The 17,574-nt window shown below is 41.8% G+C and overlaps 1 protein-coding gene across 1 annotated transcript; it reads right to left on the bottom strand.

The window, feature by feature from the left end:
- Positions 1 to 1,396: 1,396 nt before the first annotated feature.
- Positions 1,397 to 16,514, bottom strand: tmub1 (transmembrane and ubiquitin-like domain containing 1). The gene is made up of 3 exons (XM_029703919.1): positions 16,410 to 16,514; positions 7,883 to 8,571; positions 1,397 to 2,456 (listed from the first exon to the last, which is right to left on the bottom strand). Exons 2-3 carry the CDS (start codon positions 8,524 to 8,526, stop codon positions 2,105 to 2,107), a joined length of 996 nt encoding a protein of 331 aa, XP_029559779.1. The 5' UTR covers positions 8,527 to 8,571; positions 16,410 to 16,514; the 3' UTR covers positions 1,397 to 2,104.
- Positions 16,515 to 17,574: the final 1,060 nt, after the last annotated feature.

The following is a 17,574-nucleotide window of genomic DNA, read 5'->3' as shown; positions in this document are numbered from 1 at the left end:
TTCTTTTGGTGTTTTTCGAGTCAGTAGAAAGGCCTCTTTAGTGTCCTAAGTTTTCATAACTGTGACCTTAATTGCCTACCATCTGTAAGCTGTTAGATTGCTTTACTTTGAGGTTAATTTTAAGACACTAACTATCCAGGTTTGTTGCATGAAGAAATAGGTGTTGATCATGAAGCATATACAGGGTCTTCGGGAAAGTATTCAGACTCCTTGACTTGTTCCACAATTTGTTACATTACAGCCTTATTCTAAAATGTATTAAATAAACATTGAGGAAAATCTACACACAATACACCATAATGACAATGTCAAAACCGATACCTTTCGGACCTTTTGCTATGAGACTCAAAATTGAGCTCCGGTGCATCCTGCTTCCATTGACCATCCTTGAGATGTTTCTACAGCTTCATTGGAGTCCACCTGTGGTAAATTCAACTGATTGGACATGTTTTGGAAAGGCATGCACACCTGTCTATACTAGGTCCCACAGTTGACAGTGCATGTCAGAGCAAAAACCAAACCATGAGGTCAAAGGAGCTCCGAGACAGGATTGTGTCGAGGCACAGATCTGGGGAACAGTACCAAAACATTTCTGCAGCATTGAAGGTCCCCAAGAACACAGTGGCCTCCATAATTCTTAAATGGAAGAAGTTTGGAACTACCAAGACTCTTCCTAGAGCTTGCCGCCTGGCCAAACTGAGCAATTGGAGGAGAAGGGCCCTGGTCAGGGAGGTGACCAAGAAGCCGATGGTCACTCTGACAGAGCTCCAGAGATCCTCTGTGGAGATGTGAGAACCTTCCAGAAGGACAACCATCTCTGCAGCACTCCACCAATATTTTGCCGTGGCGCACATTGAGTTTTGGCTACGAGAGAAAAATGCAACCAATCATAAGGTGGCATTTTTTGTCTTAAAATAATGTTATACTGTGTTATTATATTTGGTTCTATTATGTAGAATACTATCATTATGTGATCTTGCAGACATTGATTCAGCTTTGATCTAACTTCATTAAACGAGCGCCATTCATCACTGAAATTCACCAGAGTAGCTTGTTCTCTGGGAAGCCGAATGAGTAGAGCAGAGTATCCCGTACATGCGCAGAAGCTTCGGCATCTGCGCAGTCCACAAAGATGAAATTGCATTGAATCTAATTAATCAAATCCATTGATTTATTGGGGTGCAGATAATGCATTATTCAAAAATCGATGGGTAAATATCACAAATTAAAATGACCTTCGAACAACTTCCCAAATCCCAGTCTGTAGCTTTAATAATTTAATAGTTAATATTGAAAATGAATTATAGAGCTTCAAGCCCAAAAACAATGACTGATGCAAACCCGATGTTGAAATATTGAAAACCTCTTCAAAAGATGCACACAAAAAAGCCAGGAGTAAATAAAAGAATGATTTAATAGAATTTTAATCTTTTCCTTTCAAAAGCCATATTTTAAACAAAAATTAGGCTTTAAGTCCCAACATACATACATACATACATACAGCACAACAGCAGTTGAACCTCCATCACTGCAGTGAGAAAGACTGCAGACAGCCAAACAGACAAATTGTCCTCTGGCCTAGTCCAAGTCTTGCCTCGAGTCAAAATGGGGTAAGCCCCAAAAATAGACTCATCTATAGGCAAGCACCAACTAAACTGGAGGCGGTAGCATACCAGAATACATCAGAAAAAAACTGTAATATTAGGATAGGCACAATGAGAATCGCTATACAGAAAAAACACAGGGAAAGTAAATCATCATAGCACATCCATCTGGTGACATTTTTCTTTACTTGAATGGAGCATTTGGGGAAGGAAAGTGTGAAAGAAAGCTTGTTTCACAGAGAATTGTGGCCACGAAGGGAGGGGCGCTAAGTAAGGGTACATCTCGATAGTCTAAAATGGCCTCCCCATCTGCACTCATGTGAAAACACAATATGGTAGACTAGAGGACACCTACTGAGGCAATTAGCTGTCGGTCTTGCTGTTCCACACCAGCGCAGATAAATAGAACGAGACAATCCGGAGCCACTTTTACTACTGCAAATTAACTAAAGCTCATTAAGAACATCCGGGATGTGGCTCGTACCAAAGGGAAACTCACCTCAGCGGCGATAGACCGCAAACGCCACAAAGCTAAAGAAAATGGTGATGCCCACCAGTGACGCGGTGGCGGGCGCGGTGAAGAATTGACGGTACTGGATCTGGAAGTACCAGAGCACAGACAGCATGAGCACGAACAGGGGCACCATGAGGCTGCCCACGTTGAGGGCCACGTGGACCTGGTCGGCAGCCCGGGCCCCTGCTGGTGCTGCCCTGGTGGCATGCTGGGAGATGTGGCAGTGCAAGACGCAGTTGTCAGCCAGGTTTAGCGAGGCCAGGGTCTGGCCATCGTCCTGCAGCAGCTGGCCCTGGTAGATGAGGCGCACCTGGTGCTCTTGACCAGCGAAGTAGGTCCTGAAGTGGGGTTGGGGAGAAAGGACAAGGGTTACATCAGAGTTAGGTAGTTTTCTGCTGGACGCCATCACTCTCATATTGTGGTTAACCTCCGGGAAGACCACATGCAACATGTGGACAACATCTGCCAAGAGCGGTCTCAGACCAGATGATCTAGCAGATGTCATGAACTACATGTTGGAATGTGTGCTTTATATTAAGAGTTTAAGTAAGAAATTGCATGAATGTTGGCTATTATGTTGGTACTCACAGCTGTCCCCAGTGTATGTTATGAAGTTAACATCTCAGTTAAGTAATACAGACCACACTGAAGTGTCCTGGGATTTATTTGTGAGTTCTAAAGTCATGTAACAAGATAGAGGGACAATTGCAACTGCAATGTAACATCATCCATGTTTTTGTAAAACATGCACCTTACATCAGATCATCTTGAAACTCTGTAAAGCTAACTTCCATCAAGGTTTTATTTGGTCTCCAATTGAATTGGTGGTATAGGCACATGTATATTTTATTACAAATCTCAAATTTGTGTCTACATTCAACTGGTTAAGGTTAATTGTGATATACACTGACTGTACAAAACATTACGAAGACCTGCTCTTTCCATGAAAGACTGACCAGGTGAAAGCTATGATCCCTTATTGATGGCGCTTGTTAAATCCACTTCAATCCGTGTAGAAGGATTTTTAAGCCTTGAGACAATAATTGAGACAATAATTGAGACATGGATTGTGTATGTGTGCCATTCAGAGGGCGAATGGTCAAGACAAGATTTAAGTGCCTTTGAACAGGGTATAGTAGTAGGTGCCAGGCGCACCAGTTTGTGTCAAGAACTGCAACACTGCTGGGTTTGCGCTCAACATTTTGAGAATGGTCCACCACCCAAAGGACATCCAGCCAACTTGACACAAATGTGGGAAGCATTGGACACAACACGGACCAACATCCCTGTGGAATGCTTTCAGCACCTTGTAGAGTCCATGCCCCAATGAATTAAGGCTGTTTTGAGGGGGGAAAATGGGGTGCAAGTCAATATTAGGAAGGTGTTCTTAATGTTTTGTACACTCAGTGTATGTAAAGAGTACAAATTACCCTATTAGGGTGTGGTGCCTGGCCTTAGCCTATGCAGTGTATTATTCAGACTACCCTAAAGTACTTTACCTTCTGCTGAAATTATAATAATAATATTATAAAAATGTTCCAGGCGACAACAAATGTCTATTTCAGACTCAGTCCCATCCATAAGAAAGAGTGTAACTTCCATAACGGTTGTTTCTTCTCTCAAAGGTAATATTGGAAATAACAATATTTTCAAATGTATGATTTTTGTGTTCAGCAGAGCTTTCCTTCGAAATGGTTATCCATGTTTTTACCCAAGCCTTACGAACTCAGACTTTTGCTAATATGTTCAATCTCCCCAAAAAGCTTGGCCATTCACATCCATAACGTCTGCTTTTTGGGGTATACTCCCTCACCAAGGGGGACATAGAAACACACACCAAACGTTTAATGTATGTTCTGTTTGTCCATTCTCTAAGACATTAAAGTTGTGATATTGCGTAGGGGTGTCACATCCATAATGCTAGAATTGCCCTTGTATTTTAGGTTCTGCTGGGGTAGGATAGTTCATTTGGCCCAAATCTATGGATTTCACATGATTGGGAGTATAGATATGCATCTGTTGGTCAGATACCTTTAAATAAAAAAAAGAAGGGGCGTGGATCAGAAAACCAGTCAGTATCTGGTGTGACCATTTGCCTCACGCAGCACAACATCTCCTTCGCATAGAGTTGATCAAGCTGATGATTGTGGCTTGATGTCCCACTCCTCTTCAATGGCTGTGCGAAGTTGCTGGATATTGGCAGTAACTGGACACACTGTCGTACACGTCAATCCAGAGCATCCCAAACATGCTCAATGGGTGACATATCTGGTGAGTATGCAGGCAATGGAAGAACTGGGACATTTTCAGCTTCCAGGAATTGTGTACAGATCCTTGCAACATGGGGCCGTGCATTATCATGCTGAAACATGAGGTGATGGAAGAATGGCACGACAATGGGCCTCAGCATCTCATCACGGTATCTCTGCGCATTCAAATTTCAATCGATAAAATGCAATTGTGTTCGTTGACCGTAGCTTATGCCTGCCCATACCATAAACCCACCGCTTGCCCACACCATACCACACATGCTGTCTGCAATCTGCCTGGTACTCTGGCAACAGCTCTGGTTGGCATTCATGCAGTCAGCATGCCAATTACACACTCCTCACAACTTGGCATTGTGTGAGAAAACATCATTAAAAGTGGCCTTTTATTGTCTCCAGCACAAGCTTCTTGATATGCCACACCTGTCAGGTGGATGGATTATCTTGGCAAAGGAGAAATGCTCAGTAATGGACATAAACAGTTTTAACTTTGTGTGCATGGAAAACTTCTGGGATCTTTTATTTCAGCTCATGAATACTTTACATGTTGCGTTTATATAATTGTTCAGTATAAGTTCATGAGACATAAGTTATATTCCTGAAGAACCAATGGCTAACCTCCCCTACTTATTTGGACAGTGAAGCTAAAACTTTAAATTTGGCTCTATACTCCAGCATTTTCTATTTGATATACAATGTTTTATATGACGTGACAGTACATGTCACCTTTTATTTCAGGGTATTTTCATACCTATCTGATTTACTGTTTAGAAATTAAATCACTTTATGTATCTAGTCCCCACATTTGAAGGGGATATAAGTGTTTGGACAAATTCACTTAGTGTATTCAATTTTGTCAAAAGTTTATTTGATTCCATATTCCTAGCACGCAATGACTACATCAAGCTTGTGACTACAAACTTGTCGGATGCATTTGCAGTTTGTTTTGGTCGTGTTTGGAATTATGTTGTGCCCAATAGAAATGAATTGTTAAGTAATCTAGTGTCATTTTGGAGTTACTTTTATTGTAAATAAGAATAGAATATGTTTGAGCACTTCTAGATTAATGTGGATGCTACCATAATTATGGATGATCATGAATGAATCGTTTAGAATAATGAAACTCAGACACACAGTTGCAGATGCAAAGATCATGCCCCCCCAAAAATTTTTCATGGGATAATTATTCCTCAGTAACTTTCTATAGTAAAATAGGCTCTGAGCTATGACAGTTTTTGGATAATTTACAACGCATTCGGAAAGTATTCAGACCCCTTGGCCTGTTGCACATTTTGTTACGTTACAGACTTATTCTAAAATGGATTAAATAGTCCCCCCCAATCGACACACAATATCCCATAACAAAGCAAAAACTGTTTTTTAGATATTTTTGCAAATGTATTTAAAACAAAAACTGAAATAATACATTTACATAAGTATTCAGACCCTTTACTCAGTACTTTATTGAAGCACATTTGGCAGCGATTACAGCATTGAGTCTTCTTGGGGATGATGCTACAAGCTTGACACACCTGTATTTGGGGGGTTTGTCCCATTCTTCTCTGCAAATCCACTCAAGTTCTGTCAGGTTGGATGGGGAGCGTCGCAGCACAGCTATTTTCAGGTCTCTCCAGAGATGTTCGATCGGGTTCAAGTCCGGACACTGGCTAGGCCACTCAAGGACATTCAGAGACTTGTCCCGAAGCCACTCCTGCGTTGTCTTGGCTGTGTGCTTAGGGTGGTTGTCCTGTTGGAAGGTGAACTTTCGCCCCAGTCTGAGGTCTTAAAGGGCTCTGGAGCAGGTTTTCATCAAGGATCTCTCTGTACTTTGCTCTATTCATCTTACCCTCAATCCTGACTAGTCTCCCAGTCCCTGCCACTGAAAAACATCCCCACACCATGATGCTACCACCACGCTTCACAGTCGGGATGGTGCCAGGGTTCCTCCAGACATGATGCTTGGCATTCAGGCCAAAAAGTTCAATCTTGGTTTCATCAGAACAGAGAATCTGGTTTCTCATGGTCTGAGAGTCCTTTAGGTGCCTTTTGGCAAACTCCAAGCGGTCTGTCGTGCATTTTACTGAGGAGTGACTTTCGTCTCCCACTCTATCATAAAGGCCTGATTGGTGGAGTGCTGTAGAGATGGTTGTCCTTCTGGAAGGTTCTCCCATCTCCACAGAAGAACTCTGGACCTCTGTCAGTGACCATTGTGTCTTGGTCACCTCCCTAACCAAGGTCCTTCTCCCCCGATGCGCAGTTTGGCCGGGCGGCCAGCTCTAGGATGAGTCTTGGTGGTTCCAAACAGGTGTGTGCCTTTCCAAATCATGTCCAATCAATTGAATTTACCACAGGTGCACTCCAATCAAGTTGTAGAAACATCTCAAGGATGATCAATGGAAACAGGATGCACCTGAGCTCAATTCTGATTCTCATAGCAAAGGGTCTGAATACTTATGTAAATGTCATTTTGGGGGGGGGGGGGGGGGGGGGTCATTACATTTGCAGATGGGTAAACTTTGAGACTTTCTGACCACTTCTACCATGGGCAAACATGTATGGAAGGTTTTGTTCAAATCAAAGGGGTTGAGGTAAAAGAGTGATTGAATTCATATAGAACGTCCCTTAGTAAATCTTAATCCTAAAACATAAACAATGGTTTCCCACTTTGAAATAAGCTACATAGTGTACAATTTATAATGTGGTGCCCTTAACTATCTTCAAATGAGACTCAGCAGTATGTTGCCACAAGCAGCAGTATTTCTATTTGGAAATATACTTTCGTGTTTTAGGAATTTTCAAATACACAACCCAAAACAACTAGTCTTCTACAAATAGACGTAGTTGTAAATGCATTTCAATACTCAATTAAACATAGGTGTATTTTCAAATAACCTCATCTAAATGCTTTTTGTCAAATGTATTTGAAAGTAATTGAAATATATTTCTATGAACGCAGGTCTGATTGATACACACCCACCCCTTCACCTCTGCCAGCCTCAATAGTGGTCGGCACCAGTTTGAATCTATGTAAACACACTACCCAAATCTTAACCATAGGGATTATATTCAAACAATCTTACTAGAACCCACAAATCCCTACTTTCTGCCTAAGTATTTGGAAGACTATTAAGTCGATTCCCTTGATGCTATTAGTCAGCCTAAAAAGCATCCTGAAACACCTTGCCATGTGTGTCACCATCCCCAAGGTCTATAAGGAGAGAGAATGTTGTGAGAAGGCTCTGTTGAGAATGAGTTAGCCTTGCACTTGGTTAATCCCTGCAAGTCTCTGCATAAAGGTTCAATTACATTTAAAAAAATACATGTTTAAACTTGTAGATAGTCCCTGAAAAAATAGGAGGAAGTGTAGGTCTACTTGTATGGTGGGTAAGCCGCCCTCTTAACTAGGAGGCCAACCAAATTGAATGCATGTCTCAGTGTTCATATGAATAAATAGGCCAAATGCAATAGATAGATACAAACCTCAAAAGAATAGGTACCTTTTGATGTAACCAATGGTGTCCTCAGGCTTGACCTGGGCCATCCTCTCTGTGTCGTTGAGGAACTTAAGACGCAAGACCATGTTCCTCTCGGCAGCGGCAGCAGTATCCACATCAGGGAAGTGGCTGTCACTTGAGGCACTGTCTAGTGGACTCGGGGTGGGGAAAGAAGGGAAAGGAGAGGGGCTGGCTCTAGCCTGGCCACCTCCGACGCCCTCTCGGTGTCTCACACCATCCCTCCTGAAGCCCGACCCCTCTTCTTCCAGAAGGCTGCTCTCTCCACCTGCCCCCTCCACTCCCCTTTCTCCACCCCCCTCAGGAATCTGTCCTCCTGCCTCTGCCTTACCTTCCTCCCCCAAAGGTGGGGTCAGGCTGACCAGAGTGGTTGTGGTAGGTGGCAACTCCGAACTGTCGCTGTCATTGGTGGTGATGTTATTGGGAGCCGGGTGCTGATCAGAGGTGGCGGTCCGGAGCGGGAGGGAGGCAGAGACTGAAGAGGAGGCGGAGGTAGGGGGTGTAGTGAAGAGGTTTTCGGGGGGCTCGGCCGTGTGCGTGGAGGCCCAGGCAATCACCAGTACCAGCAGCAGGAGGACCGCCCCAAAGAGCAGGGTGACCTCGTCCCCCACCCCCTCGATTAGAGCCATACCCGGGCCGGGGGTCCCACACTAAGGCAAGGTTTGACTAGGCACCTGGAACAAAGGGGGAGGGAGGAAAAGGATTTAGTTGGGGCTCAGTCTAACACATACTATAATGGTTTGCCTAGCCAGAGCTTGGTCAAATATGACATTCATGTAGGCAACATTCAAGTGTTCAGTTCTTACAGCACAAAGTCTACTCAATTATGGATTGTTAAAATCATAAATAAAAACCATGTTTCAAAACAGAAATTGCACTACTCAGCACATTTCTCCATGACATCCTAAAAATAGGAGCATCTAAGATAGATTGGTCTGACTGCATACTGCTCATGGGCGTTACTTGCAAGAGGAAGTTGAATTGAGTTCTTGAGCTGCAATGATTGTGGGGGGCATGGTAGTGGCCAACATTTTTAAAGGCCCTCTTGGCCACAGAGACAATATTTTGCTTTTTAAAGCAATGATACACTTTTTGTCTTGGGGCTGAGATAAAACATTTCAGCTTTGAAGCTAATGTCTTGCAATTCTTTTTCATTGTGACATGGCTTATCCCGTGTTCTTATGCTGAGCGACTCAAACATTTTAACAAAAGTGTGGCCACATGCCACGACATTATGAATTTTAGATTCTCCCCAATTTTTCAAAAAATTTGAGGCTTAGGGCAGTTAGGATCACCACTTTATTTTAAGAATGTGAAATGTCAGAAAAAGAGAGAGAATGATTTATTTCAGCTTTTATTTCTTTCATCACATTCCCAGTGTGTCAGAAGTTTACATACACTCAATTAGTATTTGGTAGCATTGCCTTTAAAACGTTTGACCCAAGTTAAACAATTTGGGTAGCCTTCCATAAGCATCCCACAATAATTTGGGTGAATTTTGGCCCATTCCTCCTGACAGAGCTGGTGTAACTGAGTCAGGTTTGTAGGCCTCCTTGCTCGCACACGCTTTTTCAGAACTGCCCACAAATTGTCTATAGGATTGAGGTCAGAGCTTTGTGATGGCCACTGCAATACCTTGACTTTGTTGTCCTTAAGCCATTTTGCCACAACTTTGGAAGTATGCTTGGGGTCATTGTCCATTTGGAAGACCCATTTGCGACCAAGCTTTAACTTCCTGACTGATGTCTTGAGATGTTGCTTCAATATATCCACATAATTGTCCTGCCTCATGATGCCATCTATTTTGTGAAGTGCACCAGTCCCTCCTGCAGCAAAGCACCCCCACAACATGATGCTGCCACCCCCGTGCTTCACGGTTGGGATGGTGTTCTTCGGCTTGCAAGCATCCCCCTTTTTTCCTCCAAAAAGAATGATGGTCTTTATGGCCAAACAGTTCTATTCATTAAACTAGAGGACATTTCTCCAAAAAGTATGATCTTTGTCCCCATGTGCAGTTGCAAACCGTAGTCTGGCTTTTTATGGCGGTTTTGGAGCAGTGCCTTCTTCCTTGCGGAGCAGCCTTTCAGGTTATGTCGATATAGGACTCGTTTTACTGTGGATATAGATACTTTTGTACAAGGTCCTTTGCTGTTGTTCTGGGATTGATTTGCACTTTTTGCACCAAAGTACGTTAATCTCTAGGAGACAGAATGCGCCTCCTTCCTGAGAGGTATGACAGCTGCGTGGTCCCATGGTGTTTATACTGGCGTACTATTGTTTGTACAGATGAACGTGGTACCTTCAGGCTTTTGGAAATTGCTCCCAAGGATGAACCAGACTTGGTCTACAATTTATTTTCTGAGGTCTTGGCTGATTTCTTTTGATTTTCCCACGATGTCAAGCAAAGAGGCACTGAGTTTGAAGGTTGGCCTTGAAATACATCCACAGGTACACCTCCAATTGACTCAAATTATGTCAATTAGCCTATCAGAAGCTTCTAAAGCCATGACATCCTTTTCTGGAATTCCAAGCTGTTTAAAGGCACAGTCAACTTAGTTTATGTAAACTGGAATTGTGGTAGTGAATTATAAGTGAAATAATCCATCTGTAAACAATTGTTGGAAAAATTACTTGTGTCCTGCACAAAGTAGATGTCCTAACCGACTTGCTAAAACTATAGTTTGTTAACAAGAAATTTGTGGAGTGGTTGAAAAACGAGTTTTAATGACTCCAACCTAAGTGTATGTAAACTTCTGACTTCAACTGTAGGTATTCCTCTTGTCCAGATGGGTTAGGGCAGTGTGATTGTGATTGCGTCGTCTGTGGACCTATTGGGGTGGTAAGCAAATTGGAGTGGGTCTAGGGTGTCAGGTAGGGTGGAGGTGATATGTTCCTTGACTAGTCTCTCAAAGCACTTCATGATGACGGAAGTGAGTGCTACGGTGCGATAGTTGTTTAGCTCAGTTACCTTCGCTTTCTTGGGAACAGGAACAATGGTGGCCCTCTTGAAGCATGTGGGAACAGCAGACTGGGATAGGGATTGATTGAATATGTCCGTTAACACACCAGCCAGCTGGTCTGCACATGCTCTGAGGACGCGGCTTGGGATGCTGTCTGTGCCGCAGATTTTGGTTGCGGGCCATGTCAGTGGCACCGTATTGTCCTCAAAGCGAGCAAAGAAGGTGTTTAGTTTGTCTGGGAGCAAGACATCGTGGTCCGCGACAGGGCTGGTTCTCTTTTTGTAATCCATGATTTACTGTAGACCCTGCCACATACCTCTCTTGTCTGAGCCATTGAATTGCAACTCTACTTTGTCTCTATACTGACGCTTAGCTTGTTTGATTGCCTTGCGGAGGGAATAGCTACACTGTTTGTATTCGGTCATGTTTCCGGTCACCTTGCCACTGTTAAAAGCAGTGGTTCGCGCTTTCAGTTTTGCGCGAATGCTGCCATCAATCTACGGTTTCTGGTTGGGGAAGGTTTTAATAGTCACCGTAGGTACAGCATCACCGATGCACTTGCTAATAAACTCGCTCACCGAATCAGCGTACACATCAATGTTGTCTGAGGCAATCCGTAACATATCCCAGTCCACGTCATCGAAGCAATCTTGAAGCGTGGAATCTGATTGGTCAGACCAGCATTGAACAGACCTGAGCACGGGCGTTTCCTGTTTTGTATGCGTCGCAGAAGTTAGAGTAACAATGATCCAGAATTTTGCCAGCCCGGGTCGCGCATTCGATATGCTAATACAATTTAGGGAGCCTTGTTTTCAGATTAGCCTTGTTAAAATCCCCAGCTACAATAAATGCAGCCTCAGGATATGTGGTTTCCAGTTTACAGAGTCCACTGAAGTTCTTTCAGGGCCATCGAGGTGTCTGCTTGAGGGGATATACACTAGAGGTCGACTGATTAAATCGGAATGGCCGATTAATTGGGGCCGATTTCAAGTTTTCAAACAATCGATGATCGGTATTTTTGGACACCGATTTGCCGATTTAAAAAAAATTACACCTTTATTTAACTAGGCAAGTCAGTTAAGAACAGATTCTTATTTTCAATGACGGCCTAGAAACGGTGGGTTAACTGCCTTGTTCAGGGGCAGAACGACAGATTTTTACCTTGTCAGCTTGGGGATTCAATCTTGCAACCTTACGGATAACTAGTCCAACGCTCTAACCACCTGCTTTACATTGCACTCCACGAGGAGCCTGCCTGTTACGTGAATGCAGTAAGAAGCCAAGGTAAGTTGCTAGCTAGCATTAAACTTATCTTATAAAAAACAATCAATCAATCAATCATAATCACTAGTTAACTACACATGGTTGATGATATTACTAGTTTATCTAGCCTGTCCTGCGTTGCATATAATCGATGCGGTGCGCATTCGCGAAAAAGGACTGTCATTGCTCCAACGTGTACCTAAACATAAACATCAATGTCTTTCTTAAAATCAATATACAAGTATATATTTTTAAACCTGCATATTTAGTTAAAAGAAATCCAGGTTAGCAGGCAATATTAACCAGCTGAAATTGTGTCACTTCTCTTGCGTTCATTGCACGCAGTCAGGGTATATGCAACAGTTTGGGCCGCCTGGCTCGTTGCAAACTAATTTGCCAGAATTTTACATAATTATGACATAACATTGAAGGTTGTGCAATGTAACAGGAATATTTAGACTTAGGGATGCCACCCATTAGATAAAATACGGAACGGTTCCGTATTTCACTGAAAGAAAAAAACGTTTTGTTTTCGAGATGATAGTTTCCGGATTGGACCATATTAATGACCTAAGGCTCGTATTTCTGTGTGTTTATTATATTATAATTAAGTCTATGATTTGATAGAGCAGTCTGACAGTGGTTGTAGGCACCAGCAGGCTCGTAAGCATTCATTCAAACAGCACTTTCCTGCGTTTGCCAGCAGCTCTTCGCAATGCTTCAACCATTGCGCTGTTTATGACTTACACAAGCCTATCAACTCCCAAGATTAGGCTGGTGTAACCGATGTGAAATGGCTAGCTAGTTAGCCGGGTGCGCGCTAATAACGTTTCAAACGTCACTCACTCTGAGACTTGGAGTAGTTGCTCTGCATGGGTAACGCTGCTTCAAGGGTGGCTGTTGTCGATGTGTTGCTGGTTCGAGCCCAGGTAGGAGCGAGGAAAGGGACGGAAGCTATACTGTTACACTGGCAATAATAAGTGCCTATAAGAACATCCAATAGTCAAAGGTATATGAAATACAAATCGTATAGAGAAATAGTCCTATAATTACTATAATAACTACAACCTAAAACTTCTTACCTGGGAATATTGAAGACTCATGTTAAAAGGAACCACCAGCTTTCATATGTTCTCATGTTCTGAGCAAGGAACTAAAACGTTAGCTTTCTTACATGGCACATATTGCACTTTTACTTTCTTCTCCAACACTGTGTTTTTGCATTATTTAAACCAAATTGAACATGTTTCATTATTTATTTGAGGCTAAATTGATTTTATTGATGTATTATATTAAGTTAAAATAAGTGTTCATTCAGTATTGTTGTAATTGTCATTATTACAAATAAAAATATATTTTATATATATATATATATATAGGCCGATTAATCGGTATCGGCTTTTTCGGTCCTCCAATAAATCGGTATCGGCGTTGAAAAATCATAATCGGTCGACCTCTAATATACACGACTGTGATTATAATCGAAGAGAATTCTCTTGGTAGATAATGCGGTCGGCATTTGATTGTAAGGGATTCTAGGTCAGGTGAACAAAAGGATGTGAGTTCCTGTATGTTGTTATGATCACACCACGACTCGTTAATCATAAGGCATACACACCCACCCTTCTTCTTACCAGAGAGATGTTTGTTTCTGTTGGAGCGATGCGTGAAGAAACCAGGTGGCTGTACCGATAACGTATCCCGAGAGAGCAATGTTTCCGTTAAACAGAGAATGTTACAATCTCTGATGTCTCTCTGGAAGGCAACCCTTGCTCGAAATTCGTCTACCTTGTTGTCAAGAGACTGGACATTGGCGAGTAGTATACTCGGGAGCGGTGAGCGATGTGCCCGTCTATGGAGCCTGACCAGAAAACCGCTCCGTCTGCCCCTTCTGCCGCGCTATTGTTTTGGGTTGCCTACTGGGATCCAATCCATTGTTCTGTGGTCCAAACAGAGGATCCGCTTCGGGAAAGTCGTATTCCTGCTCGTAATGTTGGTAAGTTGCCGTTGCTCTTATATCCAATAGTACTTCCCGGCTGTATGTGATAAGACTTAAGATTTCCTGGGGTAACAGTGTAACAAATAATACATTAAAAAAAAATATATATACTGAATAGTTTCCTAAGAACGCGAAGCGAGGCGACCATCTCTGTCGGCGCCAGGGATACGGTGTAAGAGAATTTGGCAGTACATCCAAACAGCCTAACAACCGCAGACCATGTTTATAGCGTCGTGTGGGCTAGCGGTTTTCTGATGTCAACGTTGTGAACAGAGTGCCCCATGGTGGCGGTGGGGTTATGGTATGGCCGGCAAAAGCTAGGAACAACGAACACAATTGCATTTTATCAATTGGCAATTTCAATGCACAAAAAAAACGTTACGAGATCCTGAGGCCCATTTCTTTTCTTTTACACATCTGTGACCAGTCATGTGAAATACACAGATTAGGGGCTAATTTACTTATTTCAATTGCCTGATTTCCTCATATGAACTCTAACTTAAGTAGTAATTTAAAGTATTTTTACTCAGTGGTGTAAAGTACTTAAGTAAAAATACTTGAAAGTTCTACTTAAGTCTTTTTTGGGGTATATGTACTTTACTATTTATATTTTTGACTAAACTACATTCCTAAAGAAAATAATGTACTTTTTACTCCATTTTCCCTGACACCCAGAAGTACTCGGTACATTTTGAATGCTTATCAGAACAGGACAATTGTCTAATTCACACACTTATCAAGAGAACATCCCTGGTCATCCCTACTGCCTCTGATTTGGCAGACTCACTAAACACATGCTTATTTATAAATGATGTCTGAGTGTTGGAGCATGCCCCTGGCTATACGTAAATAAAAATAATGGCATCTGGTTTGCTTTATGTAAGGAATTGGAAATTATTTACTTTTGATACTTTCGTATATTTTAGCAATTACAATTACTTTTAGTACTTAAGTATATAAAAAAAATACTTTTAGACTTTTACTCAAGTAGTATTTTATTGGGTGACTTTCCCTTTTACTAAAGTCATTTTCTATTAAAAGGTATCTTTAATTTTACTCAAGTAAAAGTAAAGATACACATTTAACATAACATTTAAGTCATTTAGCAGACGCTCTTATCCAGAGCGACTTACAAATTGGTGCATTCACCTTATGATATCCAGTGGAACAACCACTTTACAATAGTGCATCTAAATCTTTTAGGGGGGGGGGGGGGGGGGGGGGTTAGAAGGATTACTTTATCCTATCCCAGGTATTCCTTAAAGAGGTGGGGTTTCAGGTGTCTCCGGAAGGTGGTGATTGACTCCGCTGTCCTGGCGTCGTGAGGGAGCTTGTTCCACCATTGGGGTGCCAGAGCAGCGAACAGTTTTGACTGGGCTGAGCGGGAACTGTGCTTCCTCAGAGGTAGGGAGGCGAGCAGGCCAGAGGTGGATGAACGCAGTGCCCTTGTTTGGGTGTAGGGCCTGATCAGAGCCTGAAGGTACGGAGGTGCCGTTCCCCTCACAGCTCCGTAGGCATACACTTGCCCCTTGCCAAGCCATCATTGTAAATAAGAATTTGTTTTTAACTAACCTGCCTGGTTTTAAAAATATATAATAATACAAAATTTTAAAAAACGCAATTATGCGTACTTGTCTTGTACATTCAAACAGTCATGACAACTGAGTGGTCAAAAAGTCCTGCTGTGGTGTGATCGGTCTCCCTGTGATCCTGAACGTGACGATAGGCTGGCTATAGGCTATTTATTGGTCAATATTTATTGGATACAAAGTAAGTCGTTAACTGACCTACCATAAATTCTGCATTAGTAGCTACCACCAACTAGTTAGTTCGTTGTAGTGAACAAGGTCGTGACTACACACTTCGACTAACTTACACTAGAAAGCTAACACAAACTATCTAACGTTAGTTTGCTAACAAGCCAGGCCTAGTTAGTTACCCAGCTACGTACGTTCACAAGTTCCTTAACCACTGGCTCTACGAGGGCAGTTGGTTAACTTTAACTTATCTCCTGCAAACTCGCTTAGCTAGCTAGTTAGCTACCTGCTGGCGACGATAGTGTGTAACTAGTACAGCAGCTAGTTACCAAGACTAGCAAGCATCCGCCTAGCCCTAACAGGTAGTCATTCGTCAAATATCCCAACATTTCAAGCTATAGTAGCTAGCTAACTATTAACTGTAGCGGCTCTAACGGCAAAATATTAATCAACCAGAGTTTAATGTCAACCAAACTAACGACTAGTGTTACTACAACAATACTTCAACAAAATATATGCATAGTAGAACTTACTGTTAACATTTGAAATAGCATCATTGCAGCTAAATCATTATCCAATTTGATGTGCAGTTCCTTACACCAGCGTTTCGTCAACAACATTAAAAAAACTACGTCCGGGTCACGGAATTTCAAAAGTTTTCAAAATAAAAGTTCCGCTCGCAATAGTAATTATTCAGTATATATTTATAATTATTATGTGTATATATAATTATTATATATATATATAATATATGTGTGTGTGTATAAACAAAAAAACAGTCCAAACATTAACAATGATTCATATTTGTGACATTTGCATTATTTGTGGGTTTTAAAACATTTTCCAAAGTTAAATAAATGCCCCAATGGATTAGGCCTATAAATTATGTTGGCTTAAAGAGACAGAAATATTTTTATGTGTCAATGTAAAAGTTGGGTTGGAAATACTCAGTAGGGTCTTCTAAACAGCTTCTACCCACAAGCCATAAGACTCCTGAATAGCTAATCAAATGGCTACCCAGACTATTTGCATTCCCCCCGGCTGCTACTCTATGTTATTATCACTGGAATAACTATACCTACATGTACATATTACCTCGACACCGGTGCCCCTGCCCAGCTATTGTTATTTACTGCAGCTCTTTATTTATTTGTTATTCTTATCTCTTACTTTTATTTTTTATTTTAGGTATTTTCTTAAAACTGCATTGTTGGTTAAGGGCTTCTAAGAAAGCATCACTGTAAGGTCTACACCTGTTGTATTCGGCGCATGTGACAAATAAGATTTGATTTGATCTATACTGAACAAAACTATAAATGCAACATGCAACAATTTCAACGATTTTACTAAGGTACAGTTCATGTAAGGAAATCAGTCAATTGAAAAAATAATTATTAGGCCCTAATCTATGGATTTCACAAAGGCCCACCCACTTGGGAGACTGACTCACCCACTGGGGAGCAAGGCCCAGCCAATCAGAATGAGTTTCCCCACAAAAGGGCTTTATTACAGACAGAAATACCCCTCAGTTTCATGACTTATACTAGAAAAATTCACATTCAATTCTCTGGCAACAGCTCTGGTGGACATTCCTTCTGTAATAAGCTCACGTAGTTGCTGTCACAAACTCCACACAGTTGTCACTGACTTGTTGGATATTAATTTAAAATCAAATCCAATTTGTCACATGCGCTAAAT

The sequence above is a fragment of the Salmo trutta genome, chromosome 21 (assembly GCF_901001165.1).
Source record: "Salmo trutta chromosome 21, fSalTru1.1, whole genome shotgun sequence".
Taxonomy (NCBI): Eukaryota; Metazoa; Chordata; class Actinopteri; order Salmoniformes; family Salmonidae; genus Salmo; species Salmo trutta.
This window is presented reverse-complemented; position numbering and strand designations above follow the sequence as displayed.